Source organism: Aquarana catesbeiana, linkage group LG03 (assembly GCF_042186555.1).
Source record: "Aquarana catesbeiana isolate 2022-GZ linkage group LG03, ASM4218655v1, whole genome shotgun sequence".
NCBI lineage: Eukaryota > Metazoa > Chordata > Amphibia > Anura > Ranidae > Aquarana > Aquarana catesbeiana.
Genome location: NC_133326.1, coordinates 34,981,882 through 34,996,395, shown reverse-complemented (window position 1 = coordinate 34,996,395; position 14,514 = coordinate 34,981,882). Strand labels below are relative to the sequence as shown.

Genomic DNA, 14,514 nt, shown 5'->3' with positions numbered 1-14,514 from the left:
TAAAGCTAACCATACATAGAGTGAATTTCATCCAGTTCCTGATGGCCTGGTTGAAATGAGCTCCCATGGGAAGGCCCATTGGCCATCCCCTGGCTGACATCCTTTGATTGAAAAATTTAAAGGAACTGGTGGAAAACGGTCAGCCAAAGAGCATCTGCATCCAATCAAATGCAGGCACTGTTCGGGTACTTTGATAGCTAGCGGTGCCAGCTGCCAAAATACAATAGCTGTGGGAGAGTCATCCATCGGAAAAGTGTAGCATGGATGGAGGAAACTGTTAAGATTTTTTTTTTTTTTTAAGTTCAGGGTTTTGTTAACTGCTTTCCCGAGGTGCAATTTTTCTTGCACTAGATTGGGTACCTATTTGGAAAGTGAAGCCTTACCTCATTTACTAAGCTCTGGCGCAACTGCAATTGCAGAGAGCAACTGCAAAGTGCACAGTCTATTTTCCTTTAGTAAATCAACCCCATTTCGTCTAGGGAAGAGGAGAAACAATTTTTACTTACCTGATCCTCCGCTTCTCCAGCAGATGGCGCTCCCCAATGCTCTGGCGGTGGACTCTCCCTCCCCACTGTAAATACTCGCCAGCACACCGCAGATCTTCAATTAAGTCCAAGCGTTTTTTTTTTGTTTTTTTTTAATTGAAGAAAGGTCACATCACAGAGTAGCGCAATGGTTCGGAGCCATGCAGGTCCCCTTCGTCAGGCATGCCCAATGAAGGGGCCCTGTGTGGCTCCGAAATTTTACACTACTCAGTTTGCACCACTGGAGCACTGGGGAGAAGAAGCTGCAGGGACCGATCTAGCAGTGGGGAGGAACAGAGGATCATTGCAAGGTATATTTTTTTAGTTGGGCTTTAACAGCTAGGGTCCAAATATGGAGCACATAAAGAGCACAGCATTAAAATGGCAAATTTCCAGCAACAAAGGGCTGAGCGAATCACCCATTGTACACATTCTCATTGCATGAAGCCCAATTTAGCAAACCATTTTTTTGAAGTTTGCATGTCTTGACACTTCCAGACTTAACATCAGGTTATTGTAAGAAAAGGACATGGCTATGTTGCAATGCAGGTCTTCTAGCTGAACTGTTTTCTTTGCAACCCCCCCCTCAAATTCTGACTCATCATATACATTGTGTACACAAACCAGATATGACAGAATTTCCAGTAATGATTTGATGGTAACTGCGATTAATGCCAAACAGCCTGAAATCAACACAAGGGTTACGTTCTCAGTAGTATTTCTTCCTGTAATCTACCAACCCGTATGATTGCACTTTGCTGGAACTAATGCAAGTCAGCACATCACAATCTCCTTTTCATTCTCCCGGATTTAATGGGGAAGAATTTGGTTGCTGTGGACTGTCTGCCTGGAGGAACTTCTATCATCCTTTCATTAATCAGACCCAGTGCAAGAGATGTCACTGTGTAAGCCTGACGAAGGGGTCCTGCGTGGCTCCGAAATTTTGCACTACTCAGTTTGCACCACTGGAGCACTGGGGAGAAGAAGCTGCAGGGACCGATCTAGCTGTGGGGAGGAACAGAGGATCATTGCAAGGGATATTTTTAAAGTGGATGTAAACCCGAAATTTTTTTTTATCATACTGTAGAGTATAAGATTTCTTATCATTTGAGCCCAGTCTTGCCACACAGAGTTAATCCAGCTCTGAGCAATCCTCTTTTATTGTTCAGTGAGATAAAGCTTGACAAACTGAGAAAAACTTTGTCAAATCCTCCCCCTTGCTGTGAGTGACAGGTGATTTACATATCTCGTGCACTAGCCTAAGACAGGCATTATTTTTTAATTCCCTCCCCCACTCCTTTCTTCAGCAGCCCTGCAAGGATTGGCTGTTCCACACCTCACCATGATTTGGCATTCTGAAGTCATGTGGTTACTTTCCTGTCTTTTCACTGGATGTTAGAGATCATAGCAGAAGTTCAGTGTAAGAAATACACAGGAGAAAATGCATATTGACAAGGGGAGTGTAGAGGTGGGCGGGGAGTCTACTGACATCACGACTCCACCCACCGAGCTCCAGACACACCCACAGAATCTGCAGTTTTTCAGGTCTAATAACAGACAGAGGGGAGACATTTGACAGGTAAAGATACATGCAGGAGGCATGTATATCCTTATAGAAAACCCCTATGGCAGCAGTGTAGAAAGGATGACATTGGGTTTACATCCACTTTAAAGGATATAATGAGGAAGACCCAGTGCAAGAGATGTCACTTTGTAAGTGACAACACCGCAACCTGGGCTACACTACGTACAGACAGAAAACAAAAACTACGTCACAAGATGATAAAATCAGTCAAGATGAGCTAAAAAAAATGCCTCCGTGACAGCCTGAACCAACAGTCACCAAAAAAAAAACATTTCAAGTTTTTTTCACAACTGTACTGCAATTAAAGTGGTAATAAACCCAAAAAATAATTACTAATAAATAAAAACAAACTATATTGCAGCTTAACAGTTTATCCCAAAAGGGAAAAAAAATGGCTATATAACGGCCTAAAAAAATGTTAGCTGGAGTTGAGCTTAAATTTGTGAGTGAAGTCTAAGTCTGCTAGTGCATCTAACACTCCCCTCTCCTCAGACTGACAATGCCGCTGTCCAAAAGGTGTCTCCATTTCTCCTCCATCCAGAGCGAAGACACCCTAAGACAGGAAATGTGTTACTGGCCGGATTACTGAGAAAAAACATTAAAAAAAAAAAAAAAAAAGGATGATGCAACCATGGACATGCACGTTGCAATATATTACATTTTTGTTTTCAGGCTTTAAGAGTCATTTTTTAGGTGTGTAAACTGCAGGAAAGGTTCAGTGGTGCAACTATGCATTTTCCTGTGCTAAGCATGCTTTTAGCTATACAAGTGTAAAAGGGGTCAAAAGTTTACAGGCATGACTAGCCAACAATGCAAGTCTGAGGTTATGGGGGGGGGAAAAAGGCGAGGCTCCTTGCTGACATGCATCACCTATAGATGACAAGCATGTGATGAGAAATTAACCGTTCAAATATTGCCAAGACTAATACAATTCTAGAATACCAACAAACAGTTTAGTTTAGTTTAGGGGGAGAAAATATGCTGCTGTGGGATGCAGATGTAGAAGCTAAAAAAGTCTATTTCTGCCCTTTTGTGCAACTACCCTGAAAAATTTGCTCCAGCGGGTGTAAAAATTCCTTCCTGATGCCCCGAGAGGCAATCGAATATTCCCTGGATGAACGTTACCTATAAACATTAGTATCCAGTTGTATGATGTGTTCTGTAACCCTAAAAAAACATCCCTGCCCTATTTTACAGTTGTCACCCCAGGACTGGAAATGTGTTAAGAGCAGGATTACAGGTTAAAATAACGGAGAAAAGTGTGAAGAAAAAAAGAAAACTAATGCAGCCACCACATCTAAGGACTTGTAGGCTGCAATACTATCCGTTTTTGCTCTTGGGTTAGGATTTGATTTAAGCATTTTAGCGTCACCCCCGATGTCAGTCCCAAGTTCAAAAGGTACATAACTATTCTGCAGAAGACATGATGCCTGTTCCTTCCTACCTTTCAATGCAGCCATCCCTTTACTGGAGGTTTTTGCTTTGGCGTCTCCCGTATACACTGATTTGTTTTTCTTAAATGAACACAAGTTTCTATCCTGAGGAAAATGCCTTTGGTGCTAGGTCATCCCATAGAGAAACGCCTTTCATGTTGCACTGATAAGGAAAAACTTCCTCTTTCGAACAAAGCTCCTCTTGAGCACTGAACACACAACACCTGCTGGTGATTATTACCCGCACATCTTCCCCGGCTAGTTGTGGTTATGTGCAGCCATCGACTTTCGAGAAACACAACAAAATCTGGTCTAAGTGTAATTATTCATCTAGAAGCTAGTGTGCAATATGCAAATAAAACAAAACCTCTAAACAGAAAAGTGCCCTTTACATATAATACAATGGGGGCAATTCACTAAAGGTTACCCACATGTGATATGAAGGTCATGTGACCTATTTTTCAGAAATATTGCATGAAATAATAAGAGAGTCAATTCAAAGTAAAATATCGAATGTGAGGTAAATACCGCAAAAAAAAAAGAATGAAATCAAGTCAATTCACTAAAGCAGGGATCCCCAACCTCCGGTACGCAGCCCAGTACCGGCCTCTGACCTGCTGGGAGCTGGGCCGCGCAGCGGGGGTTAGCGGCAGGCAGAGCAAGCCGGGACAACCTGCCCTGACACCGTTCAATCAACAGAGGGCGCCCACTCCCCTTCTTCTAGGACTGCAACTTCCTTCCTTCTCTGTAGTCACAAAGAAAAAGGGGAGGGAGGAGACCAAGGACAGGATCTGATAGCACTGGTGAGACCCAGGCTGCACCACTACAGCCACCCCTCCCCCGCCCCTGAGGTGACAGGCTGCAATCACTCCCCCTCCCCACTCCAGGTGATAAACTGTATCACCCCCCCCCCATCCCCCAAGGTGACAGGCTACAAACCCCAAAATCCCCCCCCCCCCCCCCCCCCCAGGGTGACAGGCTGCAAACCCCCTTCTCAAGTTGATAGGCTGCAACCAACACCCCCCCCCCAGGTGACAGGCTACAAACCCCAACAGCCCCCCCCCCCCCCAGGAGGTGACAGGTTGCAACCAACCCCTCCCCAGGTGATAAGCTGTATCGCCCCCCCATCCCCCGAGGTGACAGGCTACGAACCCCAAAATCCCCCTCCCCCCAGGAGACAGGCTACATACCCCAACAGCCCCCCCCCCCCCACCCCGGAGGTGACAGGTTGCAACCACCACACACCCCTCAGTTGTCAAGCCGTAATTTACCACCTGCCGTTAGGCAGTACAAAACAACTGTGAAAGGATGCCAAAAACAACACAAAATTTAAGTAATAAATATCGCAAAATAAATATGTAACACATTCAGTAAATAATGCATGTTCTGCGATAAATACCGTATACGTTATTTTAGTTCAAAAATGTATGTGGTATTTATCTCTTCGTGAACTGGCTCCAATGGGTCTTTAGCAGATTAGGTTAGAAAATTATATAAAATAAGGTTGGCACTTACGTGTTGTGTAGAGGTGAAAAATCCGCATTGGTATTGTAGTTCAGTGCCACCGTCACCGGAGCCGAGTGCAGTAGAACAGGTGTTAGCTATCCCTTCCAGTGCCAACTGCTTGTACCATGTATACACACTTCACGAATAGTTAAAGAAGGAGGAGCACTCGGTGAAATGGTATGTATACAAGGAATGGAATGCAGATGATTCCACAGAAAGCAACACAGGGATTTTTTTAGCTCCACACTTCACAACATAGTCATCAATGTCAACTGGAGGGATGTTGTACATCGAATCCACAATTAGTGACCAATTTTGCAATGTACTCTGACTAATGAACATTATACTAAACAACTTCAGAAGCAGGATGCCTATTTCACACAAACAAGACGTCCTGAGCATCCTTTCCTGAGAACACGTTATGCTAAATACTTGAAAGAGAAGTGTAGCCAAAGCGGTTTTGGCCATACTTCTCTTGTGGGTCACTGCTCTCTCTCTTACTTTTGCTCTCTTGTGACCCAGTATTAGCCAATAGCGGGCTTTTACCCACTATCAGCTGACGTGGCAGAACTGCTCCAGGCTATGGAAGGATCCTAACAATATTGTCGGGATCCATCATCAAGCTGCTTGATTTACAGTTGGACCGTCTCTTAGCACGTGGCTGATAGCCACAGACAGCTGCAGCCGCCCCTTCCTGCGCTCCAGTGAGCGCTGGAGGAGCAGAACAGAGTGTGAGCAGCGGTTATGTGATCGTTCAGTTCTCGGGCTTAGAGCTGACGTGTGACAGCTGCAGCATGGAGGAGAGTATGTGTGGGTTTGTTTTTTTGTTTTTGCAAACTCATACTTTTCTTTTAACCTCTTTGAGCCAGCGCCTCCCTGGTTCTTTAAGGGGTTTAGGGTGCCGGAAGGCAGGGGCGTGGTTTACGATCATGTGACTGCCTTGATTGGCTGTCATATGATCGAAAAGCCCCCCCCGATAGCAAGCAACGATTGCAAGCTTCCTGTTAGCCGCCAGGAAACTGTGCCGGGAGCGCGCTCTCAGCACAGCTGTATACCACCAATTCACACAAATATCCGGCCACTCAGCACCAAGGCACACCTGCGAGAGGCCGCATATTTGCGTGCGGCCCGGTGCCAACGTGTTAACAAGCATCAATGAAATTTAAAGTATCTAAACCTAAAAAAAAAAAAAACGTAATATTTTGCAGCTTATCAATATTTAGATGGCTGCATTAGTTTTCTTTTTTCAGGCTTTATTTTGAACTGGTGATCCTGACAATAACATACTCCCTGTTTCAGGGTGACAAAACTAGCTCTACTGTATCTATGAAGGAGCAGAGTTGGCACCCTAGGAAATGTATTATGACTACAGAACACCTTCCTTTGTTCCCCTCACCATAAGATGGGGGATGTTGTTCTGTATCTGATGACTCTGCAGAGTGCACAGTACAGCATTGAAACGTAATTGTTGTCTAGGTGAGAGACGCGGAAGAGAAGCACAGATAACGTGGCCAGTGTCTGGATAAAGGTGACATGACCAGGTGCAAGGAATCTAGATTTCAGTCTAATGGTCCAAAAAGGGGGGGGGGGGGTGTATAGGCGTTGGGGAATGGCACCTGTACTGAGGAAGCAACCTCCGGACCCAGAAACCAGTAGCAACCACTGTAGTAGTGGTGCCTGCTAAAATAATTTCCAGCTTCCATGGGAATCGGCCAAGTATGACAAATGCATGGGTAAATAAACAAAAAAGTCTTATGTGGAATTCAGGTCTGTACAATGGTTAACTGAAACCACCAAAAGATAGTGAAATGGGAAGGCAGGTTGTACTTTACAGGAAACCTCAGATTAAAAAAAAAAAAAAAAGAAAAAAAAAATGAAGAAAATGCATCTATTCTCCTAGGACAGTGGTCTCCAAACTGCGGCCCGCAGGTTGGATGTGGCGTTTTGCATGACTATCTGGTCCTTGGGAATTCATCGCACTGATATGGATGAGGGGGCACTATTCCTTCCACTGACACCGATGAGGCATTATTCCATCCACCGACACCAATGATAAGGCATTATTCGTATGTACAACACAGAAAAAAACTTTTGCCCCACAGGACTTTTAAAGAGTCACATCTCAGACAGTAAATGTAAAAATATGATTTTTTTTTTTTTTTTAATTATCATACATTTAAAAACATATGTACCACAATGATAAAGAAGACATAAATGATGAATATGAATGGTGCTGCATAGAGTTCATATGAAAAAATTTGATATGCGGGACCTGAAAACACCAGATACCCCAATTGATCTAGAGCTGCTGCGTGAATGATCTATACGCGTTTCGCTAGGTAATACTTCCTCAGGAGAGGAGCAGGTAGGTATCTGGAGATAAAAATGAATAATAATAATGAACAAAAAAAATTAAAAAGGGAGGAAGGGGTAGTAGGGGGAAAGGGCAGGAGGAGAGCCATGTATGTATGAGTATATCTCAACATCTGTCACTTACAGGTAGTGCCAAATGCTGGTCAACTCTCGCCAGAAAGGTAATCCGGTTGGATAAAGAAGGCACGCTTATGTGTAGCAATATGTATGGTAACATACAGAGGGTCTCCCCCGGGCGTGTCCAGGGGTCAACTCCTTTTCCCCATGGGAGCTGTAAAGGGGCGGGGAGATGGTAAGAATGTGGTGTATTCACAGATCTGACATCCTGGTGGTCGATGTAAATGCAACCAAAGGAAAGAAAAACCGCCGCATACCTGAAAACATAATGGTGTTTAATATATGGGTAAAAAATGCGCTAATGACAAGGAGGAAAAATCAGTGAAGTGATAAAAAGTGTGTGTGTGTCACCAATAAAGATAGAAAAATCCCAAAATGTGACAAAATAAACACAACATTGATGGGGATACCAAGGTACTGATTTTTCCTCCTTGTCATTAGCGCATTTTTACCCATATATTAAACACCACCATATGTTTTCAGGTGTGCGGCGTTTTTTCTTTCCTTTGGTTACATTTACATCGACCACCAGGATGTCAGATCTGTGAACACACACCACGTTACCATCTCCCCGCCCCTTCACAGCTCCCATGGGGAAAAGGAGTTGACCCCTGGACACGCCCGGGGGTGACCCTCTGTATGTTACCATACATATTGCTACACAATTTTTTTTGTTTCTTATTATTTTTATTCATTGATTCATTTTTATCTCAAGATACATACCTGCGCCTCTCCTGAGGAAGCGAGTATTACTTTGCGAAACGTGTAGAGATCATTCGCGCAGCAACTCTAGATTAATTGGGGTATCTGGTGTTTTCAGGTCCTGCATATCTAATTTTTTCATATGAACTCTATGCAGCACCATTCATGTTCATCATTTATGTCTTCTTAATCATTGTGGTACATATGTTTTTAAATGTAAGATATTAAAAAAAAAATTCATATTTTTACATTTACTGTCTGAGGTGCGACTCTTTAAAAGTCCCGTGGGCAAAACGTTTTTTTTTTCTGTGTTGTACATACGAATTTGGGACTGAGACACTGCCTCAACCCTTCTCACATTAGCTCTCATTGTCTGTAAGGCATTATTCCTATCCATAGGTGTACATAGCCTATTGCATTAGGGCAGGCAAGTCCAAAGTCTGGCCCACGGACCAATTGCGGCTTGCATTCCAGTTTCAAATGGCCCCACTGGTAATTTGGCTAAATATATCTTTTGTGGCCCCCAAGGTATCCCCAAGCACCACAGGGGCCACAAAAGATACATACCCCTATTTAAATTTATATATATATATATATATATATATACATACATATACACACATACATCGGAGGAGGGGGCAGGACGAGCGCTGACAGAATACATACAGTGAGAATTTCCTGTTCACATGGCTGCCTCTGTAATAGGAAGTCCCCCCGTCTCCTGGGCTGCCATTGGACGACTGTTCTGTCCATCATAGGAGGTGGGACCTTGTATTAAAGAGACAGCTGAGAGAACAGGAGAATTTCCTGTATGTAATCTGTTGGCGCTCGTCCCACCCCCCCCCCCCCCCGTCCCCTCTGAGGCTGCAGACGGACATCGATCAGGTTTCACTAATGGCAATGGTAAGGCTGCCTTCATGCCAGTGATGAGGCTGCATTCGTGCCAATGGTGAGGCTGCATTGATGGGCACTGACCCTTATTTTGCTTCACAGTTCTTGATTTCAATTTTTTTTTTCTGGAAACTTCCCTCTTAAAGTGAAGGTGCGTGAAATACACCGATAAATCAGTATATCCAAATAACACGCCCAAGCTCATCCTTAGTCCTGAGCGGCGCTCGGGGATTTGTTGGGGGCCACAAACAAAAGGGCAGTGTATTAGTGCTCGGACGAACACACGTAGACCGAATTTTATTGGTTCAAAGAATGTCATGCAAAATGGTCGGCCCTCACGCATGTTCACTTCATCAAATCTGGCCCCCTTTGAAAAAAAGTTTGGACACCCTTACATTAGGGTGTGCACTCCAAAGCTCAAACATATGTGTGTTTATGCGTTTATATACTGATGATGTCAGTAGAGCACTGGACGGTGTCATTAGTGCAGAGACTGGTGTGAGTAGGCCAGTGGATGGTGTCAGTTTTTATTTATATTATTTTATTTTTTACAATTTTTTTTTAATTATTATTTTTTTACCATTTATTTTTTAGGAGCCTCGATTTGGTGAAATATCAGGTGTCTAAACAGGGGGAATCTGCTTGGCACACCCTGTGCGCACACCTACTGTATGTTCCCCTATCACTAATACCCATTATGGGGCACAGTTCCTCCTCTTACTGACCACAGGCAGAATGCAATTTTTTTTTACTCCCACTGACCGCAGTCCGGCCCCCTATACTCTGAAGGACAGTAAACTGGCCCTTTGTTAAAAAAGTTTGGAGATCTCTGCCCTAGGACACTAGCAAAATGGAAGCATGACAGGAACGTGAGGGGTTATGCCTGACTGTCCAATGGCTTTTTTGTTTTCCAGTGTTACAATCCAATTGCCTCATAAAATTCTATTGATCCTGTGTCCACTAATGAAAGCTGAATAAATATGATTTACACTGTATAATATAAAATAACACCCCCCTTATCAAACATTTAATATCACTGTCATACCACAGGAGTTCTCTAACCTAGAGAATTTAACGATTACCAACAGCCAGCAAATTAGGTCTAAAAATACACATGAAATAAACGGTTGCATAACACCAGTCATACCTTACCTTCTTACATTATGTACAGACTTTTTAATTTACCTGAATCACGGGCACTAACATTTCATTGCATCATATTGTTATCAGGCAGCCATCATGTATCATCTACAAAGTTATTGCGCACTGTCCACCACATAAAAATGTGTGTGCAAGTTGCAAGAATTAGTAAAGGAAGTATTAACCTCCAAAATAATAATTCAATATTGCAGCTTACCAATCCTTAAGTGTGGTTGCTGCATTATATTTTTAGGATTTTTTTTTTCCTTTTAATTTTCACCTGTGATCACTCCCGCGACTTGTCATGCGACTTGAGAGTTCAAAGTCACCTGACAAGTTGCGCCCCGTTAGTTGCAAAGGAACTGTTCTAATCGGTGCGACTCAATTCCCTCCGACTTAGAAAAAGGTTCCTGCACTACTTGGTGCGACTTCAACACGACTTGCATTGACTGTTAAAGAAGTTGTATGCAAGCCGCGACAGTGTGAACAAGGGCTTAGGATGTCTACAATCTGGATCGAGGAGAAATACAGTCGCCTTTGGACAGCAGCATTGTCGCTCTGGGGAGAGGGTAGTGTTAGATGGACTAGAAGATTTACATGGACTGGACTAACAAATTAAAGTCAAAAAGCCCCGTACACACGGGCTGAATGTTTATGGGAGCCGGCCCTTTGGCTAGCTTCTGTGGGACACGCATGCTGGAAAACGAGCAGCCGCCCGGTTGCCGATCAGCGCTCTCAGCCAATGACAGAAAGCGCGGACCGGAGTGTCCTGGAGGGGGCATCCCTCTGTCAGAACACAACACCCCAGCAGGGGAAATTGCTGTACTAACGTTAGAACAGTGGTCAGCTTTTTTTTGCGTTCAACCCGCTGGGTTGAATGCATAAAAAAAAAAAAAAAAAAGGGTCAGTGTGTACCAGGCTTTACTCTTTTTAATTAATCACCTCACTACTATGCCTAAGCCACAAGTGAATTAAATTCAAACTATATATTCTCAAGTGCAGGTAGCTGCCAGGCACTGATGTGGATTCCCACACCAACAGCTAAATCAAATAAAAAAGTGCAGCACTACCTCTTATGTCAAGATAAGTGTCATCAAACCATTTGGAGTGGCCCAGTCAAAACCCAGACCTTAATCCCATAGAGATGCTGTGGAATAACCTCAAGAGAACCGTTCACACCAGACATCGTGCAAATGTGTCTGAGCTGAAGCAGTTTTGTAAGCAGGAACGGTCAAAAATTCAAAACACATTTTATGGAAATTACTGTAGAAAACCAATTCCAAGGGGTTCACAAACTTTTTTTATGCCACCTTATATTACAATTTTGTTTTGGAATGTAATACCACTTTAAGTTGCCACTACGGGATGTAAAATAAAAAAAAAAATAAGCATACATACAATTGTGATCAACAAAATGCACAGTGAAAATGATAATCAAATAAGAGATTTAAAGGGAGATATAAAACAGCAAAAAAAGTTGTGTGTGTGGTCTTCTGTAAAGAAGAAATGCAAACAAGTACATTAAGCAATCACTTCCTTTAAATGAAACCATAACCAAACCGGACACCAACTCATTAACGGGCTATACAGTACACATGTATACGCACTGGAGCACTTACTTGAACACAGATAGCCATCTTTATTAAAGCTTTTTGTACAGTGGTTGCAACTAAATGGACCGACGATAGGTGTAGAGCTGAACATGTGTCCATTGATTGTCTTCTTATCTTTGTCTTTTTCCTTGGGTTCCCTTTCTTTCTCTTTTGTTTTATCTCGGTCTTTCTCCTTTTCCTAAAAATAATACAAATTTTCTTAAAGATACAGGTGTTTATAACAATGTCGGTGAGCACACACCACTAACAATGGCATATTAGTGCAGTTATAAAATATCTTATAGATGTAACATTTTAAAATATTTCAAACCAACCGCTCTGGTCCTCCCAAGATCTTCTGGTCTCTAGCTCTCTCTGCATCTCCTCCAGGACCTCTCCAGAGTCTCTCCCATCCTCTGGCACTCTCTACCTCAAATCTGTTCGCTATCGCCTATATCTGCCTTTGGACAATCTCAGGAAAGCCTACCTTGCTTCCACCGTACAACTGAACTTTTACATTTCTCCATCGACTCATCCCCAGTTATTACCAGTTGTATCACTTGACTCTCCTTGTTGATTGTACCCTCCTAACCCTCTTGTTTTGAATTGAACTGTAACTGTCTCTATATTGTAAAACAGGGGTGCCCAGCCACTGGCCAGCAAGCCACATGTGGCCCACGACCTCCTGCTCTGGGATGTCGGGACGGCAAAGCCCAGATTGCGGGTTCACGACCCGCCATCCCAGAGCATCCGTGTTGTGAATGGAGCCGGCACTAGAGAAAGCAAGCGGCAGCAAAGGGAGCAGAGCCGCATAAGCCGAGGCTTCCTGTACAGCGCCAGTTCCGGTCACAGGTGGACTGATACTAATTGCACGCGGCCTGGGACAGCAACAGCCGACAATACCTCTAGCAAGGGAGATACCTGAATAGAAGATTATTATTAAAGGTCTGTTTATATAATAAAACCACAGTGTATTTTTCTGCAGTGGTTACTAGGCTGCTTTCAAACTGATCCACAGGTGCACCTGCGGGTTACCTGCACTGAGCCATAGACTTCTGTTAATACCTGCGGGTTTTACACCCCTTTCACACTGTCGGCGCCCAGGAATCAGCGTCATTTTACCTGCGCTATTCGGCCGCTAGCGGGTCGGTTTTAACCCCCGCTAGCGGCCAAAAAGGGGTTAGATCCGCCCGCAAAACGCCGCCGCAGCAGCGTTTTTCCGGCGGTATGACAGCACTGCCCCACTGAGTTCAATGGGAAGGAGCAGTGAGTTCACCGCTCCAAAGAAGCTGCTGGCAGGACTTTTTCTGACGTCCTGCCAGCGCAACGCTCCAGTGTGAAAAGCCCTCGGGCTTTCACACTGGAGTAAATAGAGCAACTTTTTTAGGGCGGTTTGCAGGTGCTATTTTTAAGGATATAGTGCCTACAAAACGCTCCAGTGTGAAAGGGGTCTTAATGCAGGAGGTTTGGTTGGTTTTGGTTTCAGAAAGTGCACCACATTTGCAGGATATAATAGAAGTCTATGGCAAAGTACAGCTAACCCGCAGGAAAGCCACAGGTGCACTTTGTTGCAGGTAAACCGCAGCGCACAAGTGTGAAAGCAGCCTTGGGACCCTTTCACACGATCAGATCAAATCGGTCTGCCTGTCCGTTTTTCAGGCAGACCCAATTGTAACCTCCATTCACCTCTATGGAGCGGTAGAAGTAAACAAACTTGTGTCCGTTTATAACCTCCTACCTCCAATCCAATCTGCAAAAAAAAAAAAAACACAGAGGATCCAGGCTACATTATATAAATATGCATTTACAATTTTAAAAGTTTTGCAAGCAAAATCATTTTTTTTTTTTGGGACGGATGGGACTGTACTTCAAATGTTTCTAATATTTGTAGAACTGAACACTGGACCCAAGTGGGGACATGACAACCGGACACAATGCACTAGAAACATGACAACATTTATAAGATGCAAAAGATAAGTTGCATAAGATGCAAAAACTACCATTGAAATATTTTCACTCTATGCAAAGTACTAAAAGTCATCTTTTAACAATGTAAATGGAAATAATTAATCTAAAACAAATTCTTGGTTATTCTCTTACCTGACCATGTCTGGATCCTACATGCTTTATTGTAATCAGTGGCACTTCAATAAATTTACCCCACGGCATTCTGCTTTTGAGAACACCAGTATAAAAAAAAAAAAAGAAAAAAAGAAAAAGAAAGTGTGCGCTAAAGCTGTGCCGACATGACATGCAGCTGGAGCTTAGAACTGTTCATGTGAAGGAGGCAAGACAATAATGGCAATGACGGAAGTCAAGAAAAACTTTACTTCTGCTTTTAATCAAACCACATCTGTGCTCATTTCTTTTGAGGTTTAGACAATAATTTAAAGGCTTTACACCGAGAAACTTGTAGACTGTTAACAGGTGATCAACTGTGATGCAAAAATGAACACAAGCAATGAATCAGATGTTTTAGTAAAAATGTTTTCCTTGATGACCCCCTATGAGTTGATACTGCCTATTAATATAGTAAGGAAATAAACTATTCCTTAGTGTTTCCTAAAGACCAAATACCAAACCTTCTACAATGCAATTTACAGTGTAAATCTACTTTCGTTGGAAAGAAAAGTAAAAATAAAAATGGCATT

The 14,514-nt window shown here is 43.2% G+C and overlaps 1 protein-coding gene across 5 annotated transcripts in view; it reads right to left on the bottom strand.

Annotated features, from left to right (window-relative positions):
• The window catches only part of AKAP13 (A-kinase anchoring protein 13), a 446,306-nt gene that overhangs the window by 64,943 nt on the left and 366,849 nt on the right, over positions 1–14,514 (bottom strand). For all 5 annotated transcript variants that reach the window (XM_073618416.1, XM_073618419.1, XM_073618420.1 and 2 more), the window contains one exon: positions 11,891–12,062. In XM_073618416.1, coding sequence (XP_073474517.1) covers positions 11,891–12,062 — 172 coding nt within the window. The remainder of the gene's footprint in view (positions 1–11,890; positions 12,063–14,514) is intronic.